The following is a 10240-nucleotide window of genomic DNA, read 5'->3' on the forward strand; positions in this document are numbered from 1 at the left end:
TTATTTATTTATTAAATATTTTTTTTTTAAGATTTTATTTATTTATTTGAGAGAGACAGTGAGAGAGAGCATGAGCAAGGAGGTCAGAGGGAGAAGCAGACTCCCCATGGAGCTGGGAGCCCGATGCGGGACTCGATCCCGGGACTCTGGGATCATGACCTGAGCCTAAGGCAGTCGTCCAACCAACTGAGCCACCCAGGCGTCCCAGGGCTATAGGGTATTTAAAGTGCGTGATAGTAGGCATTTGTTTTCTCCGGTCTTCCTTTTTTATGGAGTAGTGAACCCCATGGTTGAGTCGAGCCTTAACCGGTCATTACAAGCCAGCACGGTTTGTGCAAGGGGCATCAAATCATGGGCCAGTTCAGCCCTGGATTGCTCCTAACCCTTTGACGTCCAGGAAATCCCATCCCCACTAAAGTAGTGGAGCCAAGGAGCTCAGGGCTACTGCAATGCCAGGGGCGGCCAGCACCTGACCACTTTCCTCCTGCTTAGCGCCCAGAGGTGGCAGCCTCCTGCAGGGCTGGAGCACCCCTCCCCACCATTTGTCTGAGAGCCTCTGTAATCAGCCTTCCCTTACTGAGCAGCACTGGACAAGCCTCCCACACTTCCTGGACAGGTGGGAAACAGCTGGCTTGGGGTGCTCAGGAGGAACTTCTCACAGGCCATCGGGGATGGTGGGTGTATTTGAGAGAATGGGGATGTACGGACACCAGGCACAGAGTCCGAAAGGGTGTTAGACAATTAAGATTGTATCATACAGCAGTCAATCCAGAAAGCATTGTTAGGACCATGGATGGCATGCTCCTCTTTCATGAGAAACTGAAGACCCAGTTGTCTGGTTGCCAAGAGGCAGTGCTGGGAAGGAAGGAGTAGGGACGAGGCTGTTCATCTCCAGCACCTGCCAGTTGCCGAGAACCTTTTCCTCATCTCATTTCACGGATGAGGAAACCAGAGACCACAGAAGTTGGGCAACTTGTCCAAGGACCCCATTTAATAAGTGGCTTCAAACCCTGGGTAATCTGTCGCCTAGTGTGGCTCCTTCCAGGAGGGAATAGACTGAAGTAACTCAGGGAGGGAGGGACAGAGATGGGTTGTTAGGTCACGGCTTAGGTAGAGAATGGCAGCAAACATGCCAAGGGCAGAGAGAGGAGTCCTTTCAGACACTGCCAACCAGCCTTCCCACCGTGGGTTTGTATCGTGATCGGCCCCTAACCAAGAGCTGCCCCAGCTTTAAGAACTGCCTTGTGAAACAAGTCTTCAATGACCACAGAAGGGAAAAAAAAAAAGGTGATGAGCCTCCCAGTCTGCTGTGATGGCCTGATCTGATGTCCTCTGCTGATACAGTCAGAGGCCCCTTCATAAAACCTCTCCATCATGGACTAGTAATCCAAAGACTCTAAGGTTTTAGTGAATGGGATTGGTCCCAAACCTGACCTCACTTTCATTTAATTTCCTGCCAGCACCAATACACACCCAGCCACAGACCCTGCTTAACTAGTGAGCTGCTCAGACACAAAGGCGCTCTAATTACCATCCCCAAGGCAGGCTGACAAGGATTCCAAGTGTTTTTAGGTCTATGGATTAGAGAAATGTGTTTTGTGCATCTTTCCCACCCGAGGCAAGAATAGGATAAAACCAACCAACCAAACAAAACAAAAGCCCTAACAAAAACCTCAATGCATTTATTAAAAACAAGTTATTTCAGTTAAGTTAAAATCCTATAATCAGGACAGCCACAATTCCTGACACTCCGGTGCGAAGTGTAGATACCTCAACAGCCACATCTGGACGATGAACAAGCCATTGAATTGTTTAAAACTAAAACACCAACGACACGGTTTTCGATCCCTCAGAGTAAGCGAACGGTATGTTAAAAAACACTTCACCACGCTTCACAATGGCAAAGCCTGCAGCTTCTCCGTTTGGAGGGTCACATTTTCTACTCGGTTTCCTTCACTTACAAAGGCGAGCTGGCATGGCTGGGGGAGGGGCAGAGGGAGGAAATCAACTCTGTCTATCCAGGGAATTGCAGCTGTTATTGCAAATGGCCCCGGAGAGTCCATTATAAGCTGCTGTGCGAGGCTGTGTCCCCGGAGTGCCGTCACGTGGCGTCTCCCCAACCCCCAGCCCGGGCCCCCAAGAGCGCCAGCGCCACCCGCCTGGAGTAGGACAGCAGAGCCGAGGGGGCGGGGGAGTGCCGGGACCCGAGGTAAGACTGGGCCGTTTCTATGAAAGCCCAGGGCGCGGTCGCCGCGGAAGGCACCGGCGCCCAGCATGTCCCCGCCTCCCCAACCCGCGGTGGCCGCGGTGCGCGTGTCCTTAAGAGACTCCAGCACTTGCAGAACACCCAGCACTTCTCCCGAGTACAGGCACAACCCGGCAACTCTTGTGCACTACTGAAGCCCCGGAACCCTGCGCGCGCGGAGAAAACGGTGACCTTGAACCCGAGGAGGAGGGGGTCGGCTGCGCAAACACTTGAGAGAGGAAGGAAGGTTCTCTCCGAGCCTCACCTTACCCTTCCGCAGCACCGCCCGCCCCCGCCTCCCATCCCCACCGAGCGCGAGCCCTTCCCCCGCCGCTCTGAGAACAGCAGCCAGCTGCAAAGTGGAGGCAGAACACGCGTTACTCCTATCCAACTCCCCAAATGGTCCTTTCTTGGTACCGCGTGTTTTGTATTAAGAACCAGCACCCACAAGACGCGAGATGGGTTTCTTAAAGAGTCGTAAATTTTCAAGTCTGGCAGTTTGAGGTTCTCCCTGAAATCATGGTCTACTCCTGTTCCCCTCCCTCCCCCCAGTGGATCAGGAACCAGCCCTGAAAAGGTAAAGCAAGTAACTGGGATCGTCCTCGTCCTTTGGGCGCTCGGCGATCCTGAGGCGCGTGGAGTGTGGCCACATGGTCGCCGGGATGGAGGGCCCTAGAGGTTGCGTGGAATTGCACGCTACGCCGCTGGGACTCGTCACGCCAAATAAGGAGCACTACTGAATGTGAGCTTGGGGTGCGTTCTGTAATCCGCCTCAAAGAGGGCCAAGTCCTTCGGTTTTTCAAACGCATCGGGGTCCCCCATTAGTTCCCCCACGAAAATATTCGCGGTTTTTCCTTTCCCCGTCTGCATTAGCTTATTTTCCCGCTTCCAAAAACGCGAGTTCACCCGTCGGAGTAGGGATGCAGCCCTCTGGGGAATGCCTTGCCCTCCAGGCAGAGGCTGGCCCTGTGGCCACTCCCCGGGTGTTAGCTGCCAGGGACAAGAACGCCGTCGCCAGTTCTGAGCTGCGCCCTCCTCCCGCTCGCTCCGGGGTCGCTGCAAGCCGCGCGAGGGCTGCGGGGCGAAGGGGGCTCCTGCACTGGGGCCGAGAGAGGCCCGGTGAGCGGGCGCTGGGGAAGCTTTGCGTGTAACTGCATCCGTCTCGAATGAAGCCTCCGCACCGCCTCCTTGATGAGGTTCCCCGAGAGCACCAGCTGCTGCAGGAGCCGGTGCGGGTCGTCGTCGCTGGTGCGGGATTCGGGCTGGGGCCCGCGTCGTTGCTGCAGGCGGCGAGAGGCGGCGGCGCCCCGCAGCCAACCTCGGCGGCACGGGCCCGACAGCGGCTGCGGGGCGCCCGGCTTGTCCGCTCCCGAAGGCCCGTCAAGGCCGGGCTGAGGGGCCAGTGCGGACAGCGCGCTGGGGCCTGCGGCGAGCTCGGCCACGAAGTAGGGCGCAGCCCGGCCCCGCACGCGGCCGCGGTCCCCGAGGGCGCAGCGCAGGGCTCCCGGGGGCGCCGGGCCCACCGACTCGGCCGGCGCCGGCGGCAGAAGCAGCGGCAGCGCCGGCGGCCGGGCCTTGTCCGCCCGCACCGACGCCGGAGGCCGCGGGGGCTGCAGCGGCGGCCCCGGGGGCGCGCACGGGGAGGCCGGGCTGTCCTGCGCCGCGTCCAGCTGCAGCGTCTCGCCGATCTGGGCCACCAGCAGGTCCACCTCGCCCGAGCCGCCCAGCGTCACCGACTGCTCCAGCAGGAGGAAGCTGTCCTCCTCCTCCTCCTCCGCCTCCCCCTCCGCTTCCTCGCCGGCTTCCTCTTCTTCCTCCCTCCCGCACGGCATGGCCCCTCGCCCGGGCACCCGGAGTTCGGCGGCGGGCAGGACTCGGTGGGTCGCGGCGGAGCGGGGCGCGGGGGTGAGGCCGAAGCGGGGACCGGGCCGGGGCCGGGGCCGGGGCGGACGCGGAAGCGGGAGCCCACCAGACACTCGCGGGGAGCGCCTGCAGCCGCGGGAGCCGGAATCCTACCGGCTCGGGTTGATTTGTAAACAATGGGTGACGTCGCCGCCGGGCCCTACCACCGCGCTGAGCCGGGGGTGCGCCGTTCCGTTGGGGGGCGGGGCGCCCACTGGGCCCGCGTGCAGGGGGAAGTCTAGCTGCTTCTGAGCTCGCCAACCTGGAATGGTGTGTGCGGGAGGCGCTGGGGTGCGGATGCTCGCTCTGTCAGCCGGGCGTGGGTGGCATTTCCCGGAAAGGAACACCGGCGTGGACTTAGTTGGTTTCTTCCACACACTAGCACCGACGCTTACACCCACACACGCCCCTCCTCTAGGCGCGTCAACTCGTCTGGTTTTGGCATTTGCGCGTGAGAGGTGCGGGTGCCAGCGTCTGGGAAGTGCTGACCCGGCGAGTGAGGCGAGGATGCAACTCTCAGGCTCGGGATCTGCCTGGAGATTAGGGAAACGAGGCCGACAGGGATAAAAAGGAAGACCGGGCCCTAGCGGTTCGATGGGAGTTGGGGCGGGGACGGGGGAGCCGTGGCAGAGTTAGAATTGGGAAGAAAGGCCTCAGTGAGTGTTTCTAGACCGGGAGCATGGGCACAAGCGGGCCTGGGCCGGGGCTGGCATTCCAGGAGAGAGGAGGTCGTCGGTCTTGGGCGGGGGTGTGAAGTGAGCTACAAAGTTCTTTAAAAATGCCTCAGATCAGCAGGGGAGTATCCTCTTGGGGGTGGGGGGGAAGCGGGAGGGCAAAATGAACTATTTGGATGATAATGGAGATGCGGATGAGTTTAACCCTTCAAGAGACTGTGGTTGGCTTAATGATTAACCAGAACTTCCTTTTTTTTTAAAAAAAAAAAAGAAAGTAGGAGGGATGGAAAAATGATCCTTTGCTGTCTTGTTGCCCAGAGATGTTAGACCTTTATTCAAAATCCCAAATCCTCAGGCCTAACTTCCAAACTCTAAGCTTGTAGATAGACTTCTGGTGGTCCAGTCCTTAGGAGCCAACCAGGGGAGATAATATTATTAGGGTGAGAGGAATATTCAAAACCAGATTATGGTGATGGTTGAATAACTTAGTAAATTTACTAAAAATCATTGAACGTTCTCTTAAACTGAGTGAATTTCATATGTAAAGTATGTCAATAAAGCTGTTTTAAAAATTAGCCACAGTACATGGACACACAAATACAGAAGCCAGGCAGTAGGGAGCTGCTTAAAATACTGAGTAATCTAATTCAGAAACGGAGTACCAGGGGAACTCTGGGGTCCAGATGAAGAGAAACAAGGGTTTTGGTGGGCAGTTCCAAGATGTGTAATAACAGGAGCAAACCTTCATGGAGGAATGACATGGAGGGAATAGGTGGGTAGTTGTTTTTTGTTTGTGTGTTTGTTTGTTTAAGATTTTATTTATTTACTGACAGGCAGAGATCACAAGTAGGCGGAGAGGCAGGGAGAGAGAGGAGGAAGCAGTCTCCCCCGCTGAGCAGAGAGCCTGATGCCAGGCTCTATGGAGGGCTCCATCCCGGGCTCCATCCCAGGATCATGACCTGAGCTGAAGGCAGAGGCTTTAACCCACTGAGCCACCCAGCCACCCCTGGGTAGTTGTTTAAAAAGAGTTGAGTTAGGGCGCCTGGGTGGCTCAGTGGGTTAAGCCTCTGCCTTCTGCTCAGGTCATGATCTCAGGTTCTTGGGATTGAGCCCCATATCAGGCTCTCTGCTCAGGAGCTTGCTTCCCCCTCTCTCTCTGCCTGCCTCTCTGCCTAGTTGTGGTCTCTCTCTCTCTCTGTGTGTGTGTGTCAAATAAGCAAACAAAACCTTTAAAAAAAGAAAAAAACTTAAAAAAAAAAAAGAGTTGCGTTATTCTTGCCAACTGTGGAGAGAAGAATGTGGGGATAAAGGAAGAGGCAGTTTGAAGAAAGCCAGTGAATTTTTACATCTTGGAAATCTGGACTTCTTCTTCTTCCTTTTTTTTTTTTAAACAATTTTATTTATTTATTTGACAGACAGAGATCACAGGTAGGCAGAGAGAGAGGGAGGAAGCAGGCTCACCGCTGAGCAGAGAGCCCAATGAAGGGCTTGATCCCAGGACCCTGGGATCACCACCTGAGCCGAAGGCGGAGGCTTTAACCCATTCAGCACCCAGGTGCCCTGGAAATCTGGACTTCTATGGGGTTTCATAAAATTCATTACTTCTTGGGGTGGCTGGGTGGCTCAGTGGATTAAGGCTCTGCTTTTGTCTCAGGTCAGGATCTCAGAGTCCAGCAGGGAGCCTGCCTCCCCTACTCTCTCTGCCCACCTCTCTGCCTACTTGTAATTTCTCTCTCTGTCAAATAAATAAATAAATAAATAAAATCTTCAAAAAAAAAATTCATTACTTCTTTTTAGTAGCTGCCTGAGGATTTTCTCTCTATATGATCATAACATCTACAAAGAAAGATAGTTTTACTTCTTTCTTTCTGGTCTGGAAGCCTTTTATCTTTCTGGTCCAGTTGTCTAGACCTAGAACAATGTGGTGTAGAAATGGTGAGGGGAAAAGCATTCAGTCTTTCATCATCAAGTATGATGTTGGCTGTGGGTTTTTATAAAAAGATGGCTTCATCAGGTTGAGGACATTCCCTTCTACTCCTGGCTTATTGAGAATTTAAAAAAATATATATTTATTTGAGAGAGAGAGAGAAAGAATGAGCAGGGAGGAAGGGCAGAGGGAAAGAGAGGGAAGCCGACTTGCTGCTGAGCAGGGAGCTTGGTGTGGGGCTAGAGCCCAGGACCTGGAGATCATGTCCAGAGCTGAAGGCAGATGCTTAACCAAGTGAGCCACCCAGGACCCCCTGTTGAGCACTTTTTATCTTGAAAGGGCATTCCCTCATTTTATTTTTTTAAAATTTTTTAAAAAATTAATTTATTTATTTTCAGCATAACAGTATTCATTATTTTTTCTCCACACCCAGTGCTCCATGCAATCCGTGCCCTCTATAATACCCACCACCTGGTACCCCAACCTCCCACCCCATCCCCTCATTTTAAGTCATTATTCTTTTGAAAGTATGGTCAAGACAGACATTAGCTACAATATTCTGCACCTAATTATTTAGAAGTTTAAATGGAAATAGTGTTTTTATTCTTTGGTTCAAAGTTGGTAAGCCACATACATTTTTTTTTTTTAAAGATTTTATTTATTTATTTATTTGACAGACAGAGATCACAAGTAGGCAGAGAGGCAGGTAGAAAGAGAGAGAGGAGGAAGCAGGCTATCTGCGGAGTGGACAGCCCGATGCGGGGCTCGATCCCAGGACTCTGGGATCATGACCTGAGCCGAAGGCAGAGGCTTTAACCCACTGAGCCACCCAGGCGCCCCACATTTTTTTTTAATAATGTGTCTTTTCTTTTTTGATGTTACTTTTTTTTTTTTTTTTAAGATTTTATCTATTGAACAGAGAGAGGGGGAATACAACCAGGAGGAGTGGGAGAGGGAGAAGCAGGCTTCTCTCTGAGCAGGGAGCCTGATGTGGGGCTCCATTCCAGGACCCTGGGATCATGACTGAGCCAAAAGCAGACACTTAACCGACTGAGCTACCCAGGGGTCCCTCATACATCGTTTTGGGCATGAAAAATAGTACAACCACTTTGGGAAGAGGTCTGGAGTTTTCTTAGAAAGCTGAACATATACTTAACCAATGAAAGAATTTCAATCTTGGGCATTTACCTAAGAGAAATAAAAACTTAGGTTCACATTGAAGCCGATGGCTGATGAGCACAGCAGCTTTATCCGTAAAAGCTGGAAACAGCATAAAAACAGCAGCTCAATGATGGCCCATTCACCTGGTGATGGTGGCAGAATCCTCTTCCACAGCCAAAAGGACTGGAATATTGCTACATCCTGTAACACGGGTGCATCTCAGAGACAATATACTGAGTACGTACTATATGGCTTTATGTGAAGTTCCAGAACAGGCAAAATTAACTTTTGGTGGGAAAAAAATCAGAAGACAGATTGCCTTTGGCGAGGGTGTGTGGGGACAAAACTGGATTGGAAGGGGCCTGATGGTCGGGTTTCACAGGTGTATGCATTTGTTAAAACTCATTGAATCGTACACATAGAATTCATTGGATGTACATTTTACCTGCAAAGAAAAGAACTAAACAAATACTAGAATTCTAGTTAATAGACGTGCTGATGAGTTTAGGGATGAGGTGTACTGATGTTTGCAACTTATTCTCAAGTGTATACAAATGTGAGATGGATTAATATTTGATTAGAAGGATGGTTGAGACAGGAGACAGGTAGATAGAGGGTAAAGCACGAAGAGTGAAATGTAACGTTAGTTACTATATGACCCAGCAATTCTACTCCTTAGATATGTACCTGAGAGAATTGGAAACCTGTGTCCCCACGACACATTGCACAGAAACATTCATGGCCTTATTTGTAATAGCCAAGAAGTAGAACAGCCCAAATGTTCATTGGATGATGAATGGAAGAATGAAATGTAATCTATTCATACAATGGAATATTATTCACCATAAAAAGGAATGAAGTGTGCGCCTGGGTGGCTCAGTGGGTTAAGCTGCTGCCTTCGGCTCAGGTCATGATCTCAGGGTCCTGGGATTGAGTCCCGCATTGGGCTCTCTGCTCAGCAGGGAGCTTGCTTCCTCCTCTCTCTCTCTCTCTGCCTGCCTCTCTGCCTACTTGTGATCTCTGTCAAATAAATAAATAAAATCTTAAAAAAAAAAAAAAAGGAATGAAGTACTCTTCTATGCTACAACATCAAAGGACCCTGAAGACCTTTGCCAAATAAAAGAGATGAAACACGAAAGGCCACGAATTGTATGATTCTATTTATATGAAATGTCCAGAAAAGACAAATCCGTAGAGACAAAGTAGATTAATGGTTGATGGGGATGGGAGGGGAAGGGAATTAGGACTAACTGCTAATGGGTAGGGGGTTTCTTCTGGGGTGATGAAAGTGTTTTGGTATTAGTGGTGATGTTTGTACAATGTTGTGAATATAGTAAAGACCACAAGCGGACACTTCAAAAGTGTATGTCAATTCTTTAAATGCTAAAAAATATTAATGGTAGAATCTAGGTGCTAGGTAATAGGATAGATCATGGTCAAATTCTTTTTTTTAAAGATTTTATTTTATTTGACAGACAGAGATCACAAGTAGGCAGAGAGGCAGGCAGAGAGAGAAAGAGGGGGAAGCAGGCTCCCTGTTGAGCAGAGAGCCCGATGTGGGGCTCGATCCCAGGACTCTGGGACCACGACCTGGGCAGAAGGCAAGAGGTTTTAATCCACTGAGCCACCCAGGCGCCCCATGGTCAAATTCTTTCAATTCTGTCGATGGACATTGTTTAGGATCAAATGCTAGAAAAAAGATAAGCCACATAAAAGAGTTGATTAATTTATGACTTTCCTTGAGAACTACCCCGGGGCTTGGGAGGCGCAGAGCTGGCCAGAGGGAAGGAAGAGAGGAGACATCCGGCTGCTGGGTTGCCTGTCACCCAGCTTGGGAACCATGTAGACTCATTCTCCAGTGCAGAAAGGATGTGTAGACAGTCTGCTGCAGCTTGATTAAGTTCTTGGCCTCTCTGTGCAGGAATGAGGCTTGACATTGTTTTCAGAGGCCAGCAGCATCCCTGAGGGCTGAGCGATGGGCCTCTGCCGCAGCAAGGCAAACACGGGATCCCCTCCTTACCAGTCCCTTCACTGCTGCCCAGATCCGGAGGCTCTAGGAGCTGAGCTGGTTGGGGAGGAGGGATTTGTACACAGAATTTTTTTTTTTTTTTAAAGATTTTATTTGACAGATCACGAGTAGGTGGAGAGGCAGGCAGAGAGAGAGAGGGAAGGGGGGCTTGATCCCAGCCAGGACCCTGAGATCATGATCTGAGCTGAAGGCAGAGGCTTAACCCACTGAACCACCCAGGTGCCCCTGTACACAGAGAATTTAAGAGATGAGGGGATTCACACCGAGCTACGAAGAGGTGCTAATGAGATATTAAACACTTC

At 51.3% G+C, this 10240-nt stretch overlaps 1 protein-coding gene across 1 annotated transcript; it reads right to left on the reverse strand.

Moving 5' to 3' along the window:
* Positions 1-1662: 1662 nt before the first annotated feature.
* Positions 1663-4286, reverse strand: FRAT1 (FRAT regulator of WNT signaling pathway 1). Its single transcript, XM_045068789.1, has one exon. It carries the CDS (start codon positions 4075-4077, stop codon positions 3232-3234), a length of 846 nt encoding a protein of 281 aa, XP_044924724.1. The 5' UTR covers positions 4078-4286; the 3' UTR covers positions 1663-3231.
* Between the last annotated feature and the right edge of the window lie 5954 nt (positions 4287-10240).

This window comes from Mustela putorius, unplaced genomic scaffold (assembly GCF_011764305.1).
Source record: "Mustela putorius furo isolate JIRA1106 unplaced genomic scaffold, ASM1176430v1.1 tig00003909_pilon_pilon_pilon, whole genome shotgun sequence".
In the NCBI taxonomy this organism is placed as follows: Eukaryota; Metazoa; Chordata; class Mammalia; order Carnivora; family Mustelidae; genus Mustela; species Mustela putorius.